General features: G+C 47.7%; 1 protein-coding gene and 1 long non-coding RNA gene across 3 annotated transcripts; one reads left to right on the top strand and one right to left on the bottom strand.

The window, feature by feature from the left end:
* Positions 1-509: 509 nt before the first annotated feature.
* On the bottom strand, positions 510-4,963 carry LOC146058688 (phosphatidylinositol N-acetylglucosaminyltransferase subunit P-like). Of its 2 annotated transcripts, XM_083170945.1 has the most exons (5): positions 4,821-4,957; positions 3,909-4,008; positions 2,824-2,896; positions 1,924-2,042; positions 510-770 (listed from the first exon to the last, which is right to left on the bottom strand). In XM_083170945.1, exons 2-5 carry the CDS (start codon positions 3,988-3,990, stop codon positions 628-630), a joined length of 417 nt encoding a protein of 138 aa, XP_083027071.1. In that variant the 5' UTR covers positions 3,991-4,008; positions 4,821-4,957; the 3' UTR covers positions 510-627. The 2 variants fall into 2 exon arrangements, with proteins under 2 accessions (XP_083027071.1, XP_083027070.1); XM_083170944.1 differs by lacking the exon at positions 510-770 and having other exon boundaries at positions 1,697-2,042; positions 4,827-4,963.
* A 189-nt stretch (positions 4,964-5,152) lies between these two features.
* Positions 5,153-11,541, top strand: LOC146058687 (uncharacterized). Its single transcript, XR_014469900.1, has 4 exons — positions 5,153-5,280; positions 6,157-6,226; positions 8,758-8,828; positions 10,043-11,541. It is a non-coding gene; the product is annotated as an uncharacterized LOC146058687 (long non-coding RNA).
* The last annotated feature ends 5,888 nt before the right edge of the window (positions 11,542-17,429 follow it).

Below are 17,429 nucleotides of genomic sequence, written 5' to 3'. Positions count from 1 at the left end.
ATAATATGAAAATATCACAAGAAAGATGGCTGCTGACAGGCAGTATAGGGTGGGAGGCTCCATTTAGGGTTACCACCTAGTCCCTTTAATTCCGGACACATATTAATTACACAGGTTCTGTGGCTGGCTGACTTCAAGACTCCACTTCACCTGATTTTAAACTGCCACAGAACCTGTGTAATTAACATGTGTCCGGAATTAAAGGGACTAGGTGGTAACCCTAGCTCCATTGTACATGGGTCCCACAGGCACTAATACACCTCTGGCTGCACACAACATACAAATGTTGCAGTGCATGCTAGCAATGGACATTTGGTGCGGTGCCAGTGGTTATTGCCATGATTTACCCCAAAATGACCTCTCTCACATGTCGGTGGGAGAGAGGACTACACCCCCGGATGAGCAGACGTGCCAAGGTGACCATTGCATAGTCTAGATTCATACACTGTAATGCCATACTCCTAAGATCGCTCAATACATAACACCGGTAAATACTTACACCCTTATGAATGATTTATTTCCCAATAGGAGCCGGTTTCACATCCTCATAATAAAAAAAAAGTAAAAACTAGAAAAGTTCCATAAATACTTTTAGATAGAGTAAATTATATAACACATTATGGGGCATCACTGGGCCTGTGAGAAATGGTTCCTCAAGCCCTGGTCGGTAAGGTAGAACATCTGATTGACCTCACTGATCGGGACGTCCAGCAGGGCCGGGACAGAATCCTCGTCGGAAGCTTTGTGCTGCTGATTTTTCGCATATGAGTCTGTGGGGAGATTGTGATAAATGGTCTCATGCGATGTGTACACGTGTCTGACAATTACATCCGGCCGGCACACACCTAAAGGCCCTCATACACTAATGCGATGATCCGGTAACTCCCCCGCGGCACGATCGTATGGGCTCCTTTTGCATATGAATTATCTCACGCCATCCCCATTTATCATTATGGGATATGACAAATCCTTGTGGCAGCCGTGACAATCTCCGGATCCGATGAGCACAGCGCCACATCGGAATTAAGAGACATACAATCCGATGCGTTAAAATCATGTGAGTAGGGCCTACATCGCACTAGTGTAAAAGGTGCCCACACACTAGAAAGATCTGCGATCGTAAGATGTGCGCATAAATTAGCCTTAAAATCTTTTGCCTGTCCTGGACAAAAGATTTCAGGCAAGCGTACATCTTTACCAAAGATCTTTCTTAAGATCCCGTGTGCGTTCCTATGGATCTTTCCCTAAATCTTCTGATCTTTTGTGCAGCACGTAAGATCAGAAGATTTAGCAAAAGATCCACGGGAGCGCACATCGGACCGTAATCGGCCGATTTTCGATAAACATCGGACGATATATTGGCCGATTTATCGGAAATCGCCCCCAAAAATCGTTCTAGTGTGTAGGGTGTAGGCACCTTAAGGGGCTTAAGACTACTTATAACACAAAAATACTATTTCTAAATGTTATTTTAGTCATGATGAGGAACATTTAATAAAGTGTCAAACCCTCCATGGAAAGACAGGAACATTTAAGGGAACACACTTGTTGGCGTGAATACATTACAGCACCTTTTACTTTGCACCAGTATGAAACCTTGTACCGCTATTGCAATCTAACTGTGATCTCATTGCAGAAGGCAGACACACTGCTCCGGGTCACAATGTCACACGTCACTCAGCTGTCCCGTTAATGGTTATGATACCCCTGCGTTGCCTTGGCCGCGCCTGTCGCTGTCACTTAAACTGCGATTGCATCCATTAGGGTGGAGATCGCACTTCGACACTCGTACACTGTGGTGGACGCTGAGCATGCGCAGTGCGAAAATTGCCTATGTGCGATATTCGTACTTCTGCGTTCAAAACTCAATTAGCGCCAATATACAAGTTGCTATTTGTGACACTATGTAAGGAGTAAAATTACCTGTGACCGTGTGTATGGAATCCAGGGGCGCTGTGCTCATCATGTTTATACCGAATAGGAAAATATAGGCAATGCCTAACATGACCAGAAGGTATACAGGGATGGCCACAGCCCAGTACCTAGGAAACACATAGGAAATTATCAGGAGACAAGACCACTCCCAGCCTGGCTGCCTGGTATCTGACTCTTCTGAATTATCTGCTCTTACTAAACCAGGAGTAGGCAACCTGTCTCCAGCTGCTGGGAAACTACAAATCCCAGCATGCATTGCAACAGTTTTAGTATTCCCTAATAGCAAAACTGTGGCAAGGCATGTTGGGACTTGTAGTTTCACAACAGGTTACCCATGCCTGTGCTAAATTAAAGGTGGCCATACACTACTGCGACTTCTCGCAGCAATGTATGGCCGGCCGTGCAGCGGGTCCCACCTCCGACTCCGATACGTGCATCGGATTGGCCACAACCCAATTTATCTGCGAATAACAGCCAAATCGGACTAGTGTATGGCCCCCTAGTGTAAGGCATGTCTTGACTGATGTACTTGATCTGTATTACAACTATAATAATAATTCCATAGATCCAGATTTACATGATACTACTCAAGTAACTCCTCCCCCCCCCCCCCCCCCTCCATTATAACGTGTGTGGTATGGAAGACCTACAGCAATTACATAGACAATTATTAGGTCGACCACATATGGTGGACATGCAGTCGGCCGACATTGCTAAAAGGTTGACATGGAAAATGTAGACAGTGGAAAGGGTGGATAGGTACAAAAAGTTGACGGAGTCAGAAGGTCTACACAATTTCGAATTAAACACCTTGTCTATTGGCCTTTTAAACATGTTGATTTACGTCTGCCTCATAACTACATACATACATACGTGTACAGTACTTACTTCTGGGGCCAGTAAGTCAGTCCTAACGAATGTAACCACGACTCAGGAATGAAAGCCCACGTCAGATATAGGACTGGAAGACAACAGGAGAGAGGCATGAAGGACACAAGTAGCTCTGGACCAGTCATAGGACATAGGAGACTAGAGCCATGAATTGGGTCCACCAAGATATTAGTCCCTCTGGTATTTCCCACAATGGGGGAGATTTGTCAGCGGCTTTGACCATATAATGACCAGCAACAGAAACGCAGAACCAGCCTGGGTTACGTTTATTCCTATTACCATTGTAAAGCTATCGGTCCAAGATGCCAATCACAACCCTTTAAACAAAAATGTCATAGTTCGTTCAGCATCACATTCCACCCCACGTTCCTCTAACTCTCCTATCCACTTGGGCTGTGGGGTCAAGCGGTTCCTAGCCAGTGCCGCTGTGGCTGCAAAGAACACGCTTCTCACCTACTGGGTCCCCTATGTTCAGACCTTGCTTTCCCAGACCAAGATGAGTCTCAAAAGCGGCTATGCAGCAGACTTCTTGGTATAATGTGGAGATAACCGATAACTCCTCAGCACACGGGCAAACTCCCTCCCGACCCAACTCTCCTGCTCACTCCCAGGAAGAGAGGGCTGGGGGGCGGCGGCGGCTGTGGAACACCGAGTATTATATGGGCATCCACATAAAACCGCTGAGCATTCCCATGCGAACACAGGCGTGGGGATGCCAGCTCTAAGCGGATGGCTGACGTTACATGCCCACCACCAATTGGGTGGATAGTGGGCATCTGAAAGCAAGTATGGACTTCCAGAGCGATGGGGCGGGTGTTCAGCAAGGCGGCATTATCTTCGGTATCACTTTAATTGCTCTTCAGTAACTGCGCTTGGTTGGATAAAACCAATCGGAAGAGCAAAGTGTAAGAGTGTAATATAAGTTAATCAATGACAGTTTGTATAGACGCCCCCCCCCCCCCCCGTAATGTTTCCCTCTTGCGTCTGATTGCAGCGTGCAGAGATGACGCAGCCTGAATGACATTCCGGATCCCATAGCCCCGATTGGTTATTAGTATAGTTCTCATGTCACCAATACTCACTATATCCACACTGAGACGCCACGTAGAGGACAAATCCATATATGGCTCTCTCTGGCAGCGGGGACGGGGAGTTCTCTACCATCCTGTGACCTCAGACAGCCTGGTATGGAACAGAAGAAGATGTGTCATGGCTCACGGCTGAGAACACAAGTAGCACATATTCTATAACCTATTGCAGTGGTTTCCAAATGCGGTCCTCGTGGCAATCTAATACCCTTTTGCCACTAGCACGGGGGTGTTTTTTTGCTAGTGGCAACGCAAAATCCCGGGTTGATTGACCCGGAACTCCAACCCTGGTAACTACCAGGGTTGGACCTGGGCCGCTTGTGTAAACAGGTCGACGCGACCTGGGTCCCATTCACTACACTGTAAAGGTGCCGCTGGGAGATGCTGTCATCACCCAGCACCGCCTCCTGATGACATCACACGCCCAGCTTTATGCCTGGTCGGACGGTTAATGTGAAAGTGCTTGCAAGCCTGGTACAAAATGCTGGGTGTGACCCGGCTTGCTAGTGTAAAAGGGGTATGACAGTCCAGGTTTTAAGAATATCCATGCTAGTGCAGAGATGGTATAATCACTAAGGTATTAATAAAGCGGTGGCATCATATACCCGAATGACACCCGATGCAGGGTAAGGCTTGCTGGGAGGGGCGTGGCTTTGTGGGCTGGACCACCAAATTCAACACGCCAAGGGTCTTGGAGATGCGGGCTGCTCTGGCTGAAGTGGCGGCTTCTTCACATTGACAGGAGCCTGATGCTGCACATTCATCTCTGCACTAGATAAACAATGAGCTTGTAGGTGAGGTCTTTGGGGGGAGAGTTACCGAAGCTTGGAGAGAGATGAAGTGGCGATAGATAGGGACAAGAAGGACTTGTTTATGGGTAAAAAGAAGACAAAAATGTCCACTTACACAGACCTGAGTGAGCCCCGACCAGGGAATGTGCCGTCATACAGTAGCAGCAGATGGATCCTCTCCTAGGAATAAAGCACACATTTAGAACACGTGCCGTCCTAATACACATCAATATAGTTGTAATGCCCACAATGAATGTGTCAACATTTTTAGCATGTTGACTTTAGAATTTCTGTCTGTAATGAAAAACTGTAATGTAACACTGCTGCTAAACCCCCGGGGAAATGTCGACACTGCTGCGGTCATAATTCTGTCAGTGTTGACATTTTGCAGGTGTCAACATTGATGGTGATATTTTTAGCCATTTTAATATTTTTTTTTTTCCAGATCATCACCGTTGACCTGCTGTTGACATTGATAATGCCGACATCTTGACAGCATACCCTTACAGAAACATTTTCCATTTACATTTGGGAAAGAGTTTTACACAAACAGAACTCTGCAAAGAGCGAATCAGGTAAAATCTTATGTGGGGCACAAGGCGGAGAGTAGCAGCCAGACATGGAGTCTAGCCGCTACTCTCTAATCCTTGGAGAGAGATAAAGTGGAAGTTCCAGCCAATCAGCTCCTGTCATTTTTCACACACAGGGATGTCGCCTATGCCAATGATACTAAATGCATATGCTCTAACATATGCGATTAGTATAGCAATGGGTAGCTCTTATCGCAAGAGATGGTGTCGGCGCTGGATCGCGTTAAGAAGCCCATAGTCTACTTAATGCAGTGCAAAACCCAATAATGGGGTTTTTACGGCATTTTTTCATTTATACCCCGTTCTCACTGCTGCAAAAACCCGGGTTTTTGCCAGGGCAAGCAGTAATTTTGCGCATCCTATCTCAGTGTTCCCTAGCCAGGGCCGACGCCTCCACTAGGCACCACATGGAGCCAAATGTGCAGCAGGTCCGACGCGACGGCCGAATCACCCCCTCCCCCTGGCTTTCTCTCTCCTTTGGTAATAAAAGTCAGTGTAAAGTGACCTTAATTCTGGCCACAGATCGCCAAAAAGGGCGCTAACGTCATGTGACATTTCATTTGTCCCGCAGCTAGTTGAATCCCCCCCATAATGTCTTATCATCGCGTATTGTGGCAATAAGAAAAGAAGGTGTAAATATTAATATAAATGTTTATTTGATCATTTTTCCTATGGGTCTGAACTTCTACCTCATATTTTACAGTTGTTTTTTTTTTTTTTAAATGTCCAGAGCTGATTGGCTGGTACTTTATCTCTCACAGTTTTATCTCTTGCCAAGTTTGATAAATACCACTTAGTGTTAAAGGGTAATAATATGATTTGTGCAGATTTCTGATCATTGCCATTCCTTCTGTTTACCAGCAACCCCAGTCTCTGGAGACCCTGGGTGCCGCCGTCTGGAGGCAGAGATTCGGAGGCGCAGCAGAGGCTGGTAAGTGCCATTGCTCCGTCGCATCTGACAATGTTACAACGATATCTATTTGTGGCAGTTGTAGTGAAATAAATGCATTTATAAAAAACTAAACTGCAGTAAATGGGAATTACGTATGGTAGCCGTCACTTCTACTAGATGCAACATGTACAGTATGTATGTATGTATATATATATATATCTATGGAAAAAGGAAAAGTGTAGAGGTGCGCTAGTATCGGTTTCACCCAAATTTCATACACAATGGTGGAACAATATAAAATTATTTATTTTGTACAATAGTATAAAAACAATAAGTTCTCACACAAAAGATCATATCATAATAGGTACAATATTTGATACCACTTTTAACAAGTGTGTTTCCTGAAAAGACCCTACGCGTTTCGTCCCGGATGGACCAAAGAGAATCAGTCCCCTTGAAGGGGTGTTCGCTATCTGAGTGTCCTCAGCTTGGGGGGTAGATAGAAAGAGTCCGATTGATGACTTCACCGAATAAAAATTCTGCAGGTGGGTTAGGTGTGTCTAGTCAATCAGAGTGTGACTAGATACACCTAACCCACCTGACGAAACGCGTAGGGTCTTTTCAGGAAACACACTTGTTAAAAGTGGTATCAAATATTGTACCTATTATGATATGATCTTTTGTGTGAGAACTTATTGTTTTTATACTATTGTACAAAATAAATGATTTTATATTGTTCCACCATTGTGTATGAAATTTGGGTGAAACCTATACTAGCGCACCTCTACACTTTTCCTTTTTCTATACTCATTTCTTACCTCTACTAACAACGAGGTAGTTAGAGGTGCAGCTAACCCTATAGCGCAGAAAAGGTCACAACCCCCCATCTTTTGATATATATATATTTTTATTTATTTATTTATTTATTTATTTACAGTTTCTTATATAGCGCAGCAGATTCCGTTGCGCTTTACAATAGTAATATATATTACTTACCACACCATGCCTTTAATCCGGGACACTCATGGAACGGGGAAATGTAAATTTGAAGTCAGCCATCCCCAGAACCTGTGTAATCCATGAGTCCCGGTGTAAGGAGACAGTATGGAAAGCCTCAGCCTGTGTGTGTACACCGGTGATACTGATCTCTCTACACTGTAACAATTCTTTGTATTTTTTGCAAGATGAAACAGAGGTTGTTGATCTGTATGAAAATATCTGATTATAGCGGATTTACACCAGTAGCGACAGCACCAGCTAAAGTCTCTCTCCATCTACTGCATGGATAAATCCACCAGGGAAGCTATCTCCCATAGCAACCAACGTATGTCCTTTTTTGGACTGGTGCTGAGCGCTATGCCAGTTAGCATAGCATCATATATACGAATAAAAAAACAAAACAAGCTGGTGGCAAATGTAACATATTTTTGTCTGTCTGTCTATGTACCTATCTTTCTATCTATTGGTGTGTACACACGCTTTGATTTGCTTTAGATTTAATGTGTGATTCGATTTGGCATTAGATCTTTCCATTCAATTTAGCATTAGATCTGTACTTGCATTCCATATTGATTTCGATATATCGAATTCAATTTACATTCAAGGCACAGTGTACACATTCGATTTACTGGATCGCATTCGACATTTCCTTGCCTGCACAGTCTATTTTTCTTTTCGATATAGCGAAACCGTGAGCGCGCAACGAATCGAATGCAGATTGAAAGCATCTTAACAACCATTCCATTTTGCTTCTATAAGCAACAATGAATCAAAAACAGGGAATAATCTAAGCGTGTGTACACAGATTATCATTTGTGATCTATCTATCTATCTATCTATCTATCTATCTATCTATCTATCTATCTATCTATCTATCCTCTGTGTAATTCGCCCCCTGGAAGTGACCCTGCCGCTGATTACAGCTTGGATAAGGGATATCCACTTGTGTTAGTGAATGGAGATAGGACAAGCATTGCTTGTAGTGTGTATCCCACCCTGATATTACACAGAGAAAGGATATGTAATTCACAGGCAGACAATAGGATTTCCCTATAGTGTCTGCAGCCAGGCCTCGGGGGCTGATGTATTATAGGTACACAGCCACAGCCAGAGCAGGGATTACACCGGGTGTGGTATGACACACCGACAGTCGGGATTCTGACAGTCATTTCTCCGACGTCGGAATCCCGACTGCACAGCGGGGGGAGCGCAATGAAGCCCCTTGCAGGCTCGCTGCGGGCACGGCGGCGAGCTGCGCTGGCCACCTATTTTATTCTCCCTCTATGGGGGTCGTGGACCCACACGAGGGAGCAGTTGGGATTCCGACGTCGGAGTACTGACTGTCGGAATCCCGACTGTAGGGGAGCCGTCTGGCACCCATTACACCAAATCCCACCACCACAATAGAAGAATTTCTGTGCTTCTCTAGATCAAAGTTAAGGCAGGTTGCAAAAGCCCTCTGGGGCATCCTGGGTCTTGTAGTTCCACAAAAGCAAGAGAGTGGCCATTTATGCTAGTCTGCTTGTGTTATTAGCTGAATATTTTTTTATTGTTTTTTTTTCTATTTACAGCGAGACCCCGCAGATAGTGATAAGTGCGCTGCCGGGACAAAGGGGGCGCTGGGATTTCAGCATCCAGTGCGGTAAGTTCTGATTGTCCCACCTGGTGCACAGAGGGGGGATGCGGGTAGCACCGCCAGATACTGTATAAATGTAATATGTGAATGTGCAGAGCTGAATCAGGCCCTTGGTGTACAGAGGGGGAGATGGGAGCAGCGGTCGCGCCTAGCACCCCCAGATACTGTATAAATGTCATATATAAATGATTCGGGTTGGTTTGCAAAAGCAAACTCCTTTTAATGGACAAAAACATGCTGCACTGCAGGTGGGGCAGATGTAACATGTGCAGAGAGAGAGTTAGATTTGGGTGGGGTGTGTTCAAACTGATATCTATATTACAGTGTAAGAATAAAGCAGTCAGTATTTACCCTGCACAGAAACAAAATAACCCCCCCACATCTAACTCTCTCTGCACATTTTACATCTCCCCACCTGCAGTGCAGCAGAGTTTTGTATATTAAGGAAGGAGTTTGCTTTTGCAAACCAACCTGAATCACCCCATTGGCCTGTGCCTATATTGCATTCTGGATATATCATCAGCGGCGTAACTATAGCACCGCAGCCCCCGCCACCGCAGGGGGGCACTGTGCATGTGGGGGCGCCGGGGGCTGCGGTGCTATAGATACCCCCCCAATCCCCCGCAGACTTACCTATCTCGCTGGTCCCGGCGGCTCCGTTCTTCTGCTGAGGACCACCACAAAATGGCCGCCCCCATATAGCACACAGTTCTCTGAAACTGTCTGCTGTATGGGGGCGGCCATTTTGTGGTGGTCCTCAGCAGAAGAAGAACGGAGCCGCCGGGACCAGCGAGATAGGTAAGGCTGCAGGGGATTGGGGGAGGGGGGGTTTGCATGTGCGGCGGAGCGGCGGGGGATTGGGGGTGCTTATCGGGGCGGCGGCGGGGGCTCCCCCCCTAATGGCGGGGGGGCGCCCAAAACTTAGTTACGCCACTGTTGGGCATATAGATAATGAGTGCAGGTATGGACTCCTGCGGGTCCCACACCACACACCCTGCACTTGTTTCTTCAATACATAGACCCGTTAGCACATACATCCCAAAGTACCAGCCAATCAGCCCCTAACTGCCACATTACAGGCTGCATTTGAAAATTGACAGCCAGGAGCTGATCGGCTAGTACTTTATCTCTCTGGGTCAGTAATGTAGATTTCATTGAAATTGGATTTACTGATGGAATTGATATATATTTTTAAATTGTTCTCTCTCTGCATTGAACAGGCTGTACATGCCCCAATCCAAGAAGGAGAAATATTTGCAGCAGATGGGGAAGACCGTTCTCGCCAGTTTCCCCGTACAAGCCACCATTGACTTCTATAAGGACGATTCGGAATCTGAAGACGACGAGGACTACGATGAGATGGACTTCTGTAACTATTTCCGCCATTATCAAAGCGTTGAAGAAAAAGACACTGGAAACAACATGGAAGAGGATCCATCATACACGTCAGCTACTCAGGCAGACAGGCAGTGACGGAGGTTATGGGGAACTGCGCTGGAAGGATTGGGAAGACCTTCTGTTTTAAGAAGACATTTATGGCATCGGCACAAGATATTACCTACGTGACCTCTTTGACATGACATTAGCTACACCATTATCGCACTGAGGAACATCTCACGTGACCCGCGGGTGCAGGAGTCCTGGATTATGACCCCTGAGTGCTTCCGTATTCTTGAACCGTTTACATATGTCAGATTACAAACCAGATCAATAGAGTTGTAGATCCGATTTAGGCCTGGATTCGCACAGCGCGTGCCTATGGTTCACAGTACGCATGCGCAAGGCCATCCTGCATTCGTAAGGTGATCGACAGGAAGTAGGCGGCCGGCGGGTGGAAATCGGACATTTAGTGGGAGTGCTAAGAAAAGCTGTAAATAAAATGCTGCGAGTGTCTGGGAAACCGCTAGGCATGTTAGGGGAGGGTGTGTGACGTCAGCTCCAGGCTGGATATGTCTGTTTCATCGCACCGCTGACTAAGTCCAGGGTTACACGGCGCCTGCGAAGACTTGTGCCCAGTGTAAAAATCATTAGACGGTGAGACTGTTACGATGGGATTTCGAAATACTCGCACAGCTGCAAAGAATGGATGAGTAGCCGTACACAGCCATACGCACGGCGGGGACATTGATTCGCAAGGTGGGATTTCACACTAGCAGAGCGCCATCTTCACTGAACTCTGGGCGTTCGAATTTGAGGCAGTGCAATGAGGTCTGAATCGGACCCAATGTGACAATAAACATATTTATGAAAGGAAAGCTCTACATGGAAGTAACGGAAACAAATATATATATTTTTGTCGCAGTACAACAACGCAAGACAGAAAAAGTGAAAATGATATTGAACCTTGGATGGTCCATTTGCCTAAGTGCCGGCATGCCGAGTATCTAATGGCACCGTGCCACTCTTTCTTGCACTGTGTTCAGTGTGCTGAGAAGGTGCCAGCGCACAACCCCATCACCTACCCACGTGGAAAGTTTGCCATATGAATTGGGTTACGGGGTAATTTCCAGAAAGGTTAAACCTCTTCGGCTAATATTGGGCATAATTCAGGTTGGATCGCAAAAGCAAAATCTCTCTCTAATGGGCAAAAGCATGCTGCACTGTAGGTGGGGAAGATGTAACATGTGCAGAGAGTTAGATTTGGGTGGGGTGTGTTCAAACAGAAATCTAAATTGCAGTGTACAAATAAAGCAACCAGTATATTTACCCTGCACAGAAACAAAATGACTCACCTAAATCTAACTCTCTCTGCACATGTACATCTTCCTCAGCTGCAGTGCAGCATGGATTTGTCCATTAAAAAGGGAGTTTGCTTTTGCAAACTAACCTGAATCACCCCCATTGTTGTAGATAAGTGATGGCAGCATACAATGGGCCTTATTCTAGTTCACTCTTAGGGGCAAATTCCTTCTCAAATGGACAAAACCATGTGCACTGCAGGTGGGGCAGATGTAACATGTGCAGAGAGAATTAGATGTGGGTGGGAATTTTATTCAAAGCGAGATCTATATTGCAGTGTAAAAATAAAGCAGTCAGTATTTTCCCTGCACAGAAACAAAATAACTCACTCAAATCTAATTCTATCTGCACCTGTTACATCTGCCCCACCTGCAGTGCACATGGTTTTGTCCATCTGAGAAGGAATTTGCCCCTAAGAGTGAACTAGAATAAGGCCCAATGTACACCTATAGGGAACGTGTATTCCTCTATAAGGTGCTGACTGGGGTGGGCATGTTCTGTTTTGCACTCCTGTCATTTTTATTTGTAAATATTTTGTATATCGCGCAATTATTTTATTGTAAATATGATAAAAAGGCCTATGGCAATACTTTATACTAAACTGTATTAAACAAACCAGAAACATTGGCTTTAATGGGATATTTGTCAAAATAAATTTTGTTGATGATGAACGGTTTTTAATGCACAAATATTTAAAGGCAAAAATCACAAATAAAGGAAAATGTTTTAAATATACACAATTCACCAAAAGAAAAGAATTCAATTCACAATGGGCAAATCGGATCATTTATTTCAGTGGATTCAGATCTGTATCTGAGATCAGCGACCAATAAACACCTTGGTGCAGGTGACTATAGTTGGGTACCAGTAGCGCACGCAGGGGGGGTTTCTGAGTACCCAGAAACCCCCCCAGGAGTCTAAGGGCCCTGGGCTGAAAGCTGAGGGTCCCCTCTTTCCATGAGTACAAGAATTTTTAAAATCGGCCCTTGGGAACCGGAGATATCTGACTTCAAAGCAGCGGTCCCCATCCAAGCCTGTCAATTGCTCTTCCCAGTCAGATATTTCAGGTTCTGTCTGACTTAGAGTTTTTCTGAGGATATATTCCAAAAGCTGGGACTCTCCCCCTTTGATGGATACTAGCAGCTTGTCTCTACTTTGCCCAGAACCAGAGATATCAGCCTTCCAGCAGCTGGTTACTGCTCCAGCTCCACACACCTGGTATGTAGTATTATATGCTCGTTGGCAGATTGCTCTGTCTCCTGAACTCTGATCCCCTAGTCCCCAGTACCATTTGGTAGGTGGGATTCTCTAGTTTTTTATTCCATTAAAATCTTAGAAATCTATTAAACTCACCATCGGGTATCCCTTTGGTCCCACCTGTCTGTTGATACACTTAAATATATAACTTATATATAACCTTATCTAAAAACTTAACCTAAAATAAAGACACGACACAAGTGCTGGCGTTTCAAAAACAGAATGTCAAATTTATTTGACAAATTAACTAAGACTATGAATGGTGGCGGCGCCAAAGAACGGTCATTATAGGAAGGAGGGGTTAAAGATCACTAAATCATACATACAACGCTGGATGACCACTCTCCCTGGTCAGCCACCAGGCCTGGTGGTGACGGCCATCCCCCGGGCAGAAGCGTGGCCCATGACAATCGTTGTCGAGGGAGAGTGTACCCCACTACCTACACACACACAGAGTTCTTAAAGCATGACCGTTCTTTACCGCCGCCGAAGAGGAAAAGAAAAACAGGGAAGGGTGGGTGGGGCTTCTTGGACAGGGGCAGATCACTCTAACAGCGTGATCCTTCCTACCCTGCTTAGACCCTCCCCCCTGTTCTGATAGGCCTTGTGCCCATCCTCATCAACATAGTCACGTGACCAACAGCAGAGTGTACCCTGTGTGAACCCTTAGTGGTTTATGTCACCTCAGGCTTAATCAGCCTTCTGTGTTTCTTAAACTCACCATCGGGTATCCCTTTGGTCCCACCTGTCTGTTGATACACTTAAATATATAACTTATATATAACCTTATCTAAAAACTTAACCTAAAATAAAGACACGACACAAGTGCTGGCGTTTCAAAAACAGAATGTCAAATTTATTTGACAAATTAACTAAGACTATGAATGGTGGCGGCGCCAAAGAACGGTCATTATAGGAAGGAGGGGTTAAAGATCACTAAATCATACATACAACGCTGGATGACCACTCTCCCTGGTCAGCCACCAGGCCTGGTGGTGACGGCCATCCCCCGGGCAGAAGCGTGGCCCATGACAATCGTTGTCGAGGGAGAGTGTACCCCACTACCTACACACACACAGAGTTCTTAAAGCATGACCGTTCTTTACCGCCACAGCCAGGCCCTAGGCCGCAGCCACCGCCACCACTAATAAACGCTCAGCACCGTGTCGCTAACCAGGCAAAAATGTTGCCTAAAAACAGAGCCATACCCTCTGGGCTCAAATGCACTCCGTCGCTCCTGTATAGCTCAGGGTGCTGGAATCTGATGGCGTTGTGACGAATTACACCCCCGCCATTAGCTAACAGGTATCTTGCCACCATAGAGTTCACCTTCTTGCGAGAACGCTCTATGCTGGTGCATGATCTCGCTGTCCTCCACACTATCCTGGATATTATGGATGACCACACCAACATACATGACGGCAACACCTGGGCAATGATGTGAAGGTCCCGGACAATCATGGAGCGCAGCTCCAGGACGGATCCCCGTCCAAGGTCATTCCCGCCTAGGTGGAATATAATGACCTCCGGGACCCCAAACTGCTTAACGGCACTGATCATTTGGGCCTGCAGTGCACACCACCTCATGCCCCTCACTCCTAACCACCTAACCTCCCCAGCTTGCGGAAACATGCATACATCAGAGGCGATATTCGCCTGCGAGGCCCAATACACAAACGAATGGCCCAACATCCATACGGACTTAACGTCCCGTCGATCTGAAATATGCATACAAGAGGTTAGTTAGTTGGAGGAAAACTCATCTTTGCACTCACACGCTGAACAGGTTATGAAGATAGGGAGGAGGAAAAACCGTGGCCGACCAGCTCTTGAGGCACAAAACACACCGCCCGGAGTAAACTACCAAGTACGCCATGCCAGATTGAAATTATAGCCAAATTGTGCCCCCGGGCGAATGCGAAAACACACCTCAAGGCCCCCACTGGAAGTTGGCGAGCGCTTATGCGTCCAGTCGACCATGGTGATCAGTGATAGATAGAGACGGCCGAATGTACCTTCGGAATGCTGCAGAGCTCCATCGACCCAGAGATTGAATCTCTGCGTCGGAGCGGCCCTCCGCAGCCGCCGAGGTAGCAGCCCCGATCCGGAAGGAATGCGACCCAAATTCCTTCGGATCAAGGCCTATGGCCTCCAGCGCCCGTCCCAAGACGTGCCCAAATTGGTATTTGGTGAGAGGCGACCCGTCCTCATGCATCAACCAAGCACCAGGCAGATTCGGGCGCGCCTGCGTCATGGCCTTGGCCAACACCACAGGGCACGCCCCCTCCACCGTACATGGGAGCAGGGACAGCCATCTCCCCCTACCAGCCTGGTCTGTCTTGGATCGTCGCAGGTGACAAAGCACCGAATCCTCCTGGACCACTAAATCATCCACGGACAAAGGTGAAGGAGCCCGTTTCGACGGAGCCACCAGCTCTCCAACCCTGAAGGCCCCGTGGTACGCCATTGCAAACGCCGTTCGGAACAAAAGGACCTCGTAGGCAGGCCAACAAATGTCCCCTAGGGCGTCCAGCAGAGCTGGTAGCAATGCCATATCAATCGGGCGCCTCCGGTCTGGGAGCGCTGGCGAGGCCCTCCGCCAGCCACGTAATGCTCTCGACACCAAGAACGACCGGGATGGGTCCGCCCTACCCTGCAAGGCAGAAAAGAAAGACACCCCTGCCAGTATCCTGCGCACAGAAGCGACAGAACGGCCTAAGGAGTATAAACTCCATACGAAGGCCACCATGGCCGCATTAGGTGTCTTACCTGCTTGAGGGGCAGACAGCCGAAACTGTTCCCACTCCTGCCAACCTGCCCGATAGCATTGCAGCGTCATGGGTGCAATAGCCCGCATGGCTAGCCCCTCCATTCCGGCCTGATCATCTGCCAAACATAAGAGGGACAACATTCACCAACGGGAGCAGCATGAGGTGCCAGGGCCCGGAACTTGGCCCAGTCGGCCCTGGACAAGGCGTCCGCCACGGAATTATCCACCCCCGGAATATGTCTTGCCATGAAGTGTACATTCAGCAGCAAACATCTTAAAACCAGCCGCGCTAAGAGGCGAACCACTGGAAGGGAGGATGAACCTTGGCGGTTGATAGCGTGCACCACTCCCAAATTATCGCACCAGAAAACAATGCTAGCATTGCGCAGCCTATCGCCCCATATCTCCAAAGCTACCACTATGGGGAGCAGCTCGAGGAGCAACAAGTTTTTAGTGAGGCCCTCGGTGACCCACTCCGGGGGCCACGGTGCGGCGCACCATGACCCGTCCAGGAATGCTCCAAAACCCACCCCTCCCGCGGCATCAGTAAACAACTGCAGTTGGTGATTGTCGCAGGGGGGGGAGGGCCATATGAGGACCCCATTAAACTGCTCTAAGAAGGAGAGCCACACACGCAGGTCCTTCTTCAGCTCGGCTGAGAGCCGTATGAAGTGTAAGGGATGTCTGACCCCCGAGACGGATCTCTCAAGTTTTCTACAGAAAACACGTCCCATGGGGATCACCCTGCATGCAAAATGTAGAAGACCCAACAAAGACTGCATTTGGCGCAGCTGCAGCTTACCTGTGGAGAGCGCAAGGGATATTGCCGCCCTCAGGCGGGCCAGTTTTTCCAGGGGCAGCCTGCAGCATCCGGCCATGGTGTCGATCTCGATGCCCAAGAAGGAAAGGCAGGGAACCGGCCCCTCCGTCTTGTCAGCTGCCACCGGCACTCCTAGATACTGGAACAGGCCCTGCATGTATGCGAGCAAAGTTCCGCAGCGCGATGATTCCGCGGGACCCACGCACAGGAAATCATCCAGGTAGTGGGCCACCCCGGATTCCCCCGATCCCGTAACGACGCACCAGTGCAGAAAGCTACTGAAATGTTCGAAGAAGGCACAGGAGATCGAGCAGCCCATGGGCAAGCACCTGTCCACATAAAAACCTGTGGGGAGGCGAAAGCCCATGAACCGGAACGACTCCGGGTGCAGGGGAAGGAGGCGAAAGGCCGACTCGATGTCAATCTTTGCCAGCAATGCACCAGGGCCGAAACCCCGAACCATTGCCAAGGCCTGTTCAAAAGACTGGTACCGAACCCGGCACAATTCCTCGGGGATGGCGTCATTCACCGAACTGCCCACAGGGTGGGACAGGTGCTGAATGAGTCGATACTTGCCAGGGGCCTTCTTGGGGACCACTCCCACTGGTGATAAAACTAAATTGGCCACTGGGGGAAACTGGAAAGGACCTACCATCCTACCCAGTGAAACCTCCTTAGCCACCTTATCCAAAACCACCCCGGGCATCTGTATGGCCGATTTTAAATTTCGGGGTGACGATGTTGACACCTCCCCGTCAATGGGAAGGCGGAAACCCACTTCAAATCCCGCCCGCAAGAAGGAAGCCTCCTCCTCACGAGGGTATGCCGCCAGCCAACTGGCCATGCGGTCGAGCCTAACTGGGGAAGGGGCCTTAGTGAGGGTGTCCCCCCGCTGCTTGTGCAGCTGGAGGGCCTCCCTGCTTCCCTTTTTTGCATTCCTTGACGGAGTGAGGGCCCCAACACTTGGAACAGCAATGCTTGTATTTGCATCGCGCCCCCAGGGGGCAACCCGCCCCGTTGT

The sequence above is a fragment of the Crinia signifera genome, chromosome 2 (assembly GCF_055691185.1).
Source record: "Crinia signifera chromosome 2, ASM5569118v1, whole genome shotgun sequence".
Lineage (NCBI taxonomy): Eukaryota > Metazoa > Chordata > Amphibia > Anura > Myobatrachidae > Crinia > Crinia signifera.
The sequence above is the reverse complement of the archived record's forward strand: the minus strand, read 5'-3'. Positions and strand labels throughout refer to the sequence as shown.

Coding starts and splice junctions, on each gene's coding strand:
- LOC146058688 (XM_083170945.1), bottom strand. CDS start 3,990: ATGGTAGAGAACTCCCCGTCCCCGCTGCCAGAGAGAGCCATATATGGA. Junction 2,043..2,823: donor CTGACTTACTGGCCCCAGAA/GTAAGTACTGTA, acceptor TGTGTTTCCTAG/GTACTGGGCTGTGGCCATCC. Junction 771..1,923: donor TTCCATACACACGGTCACAG/GTAATTTTACTC, acceptor ATCTCCCCACAG/ACTCATATGCGAAAAATCAG.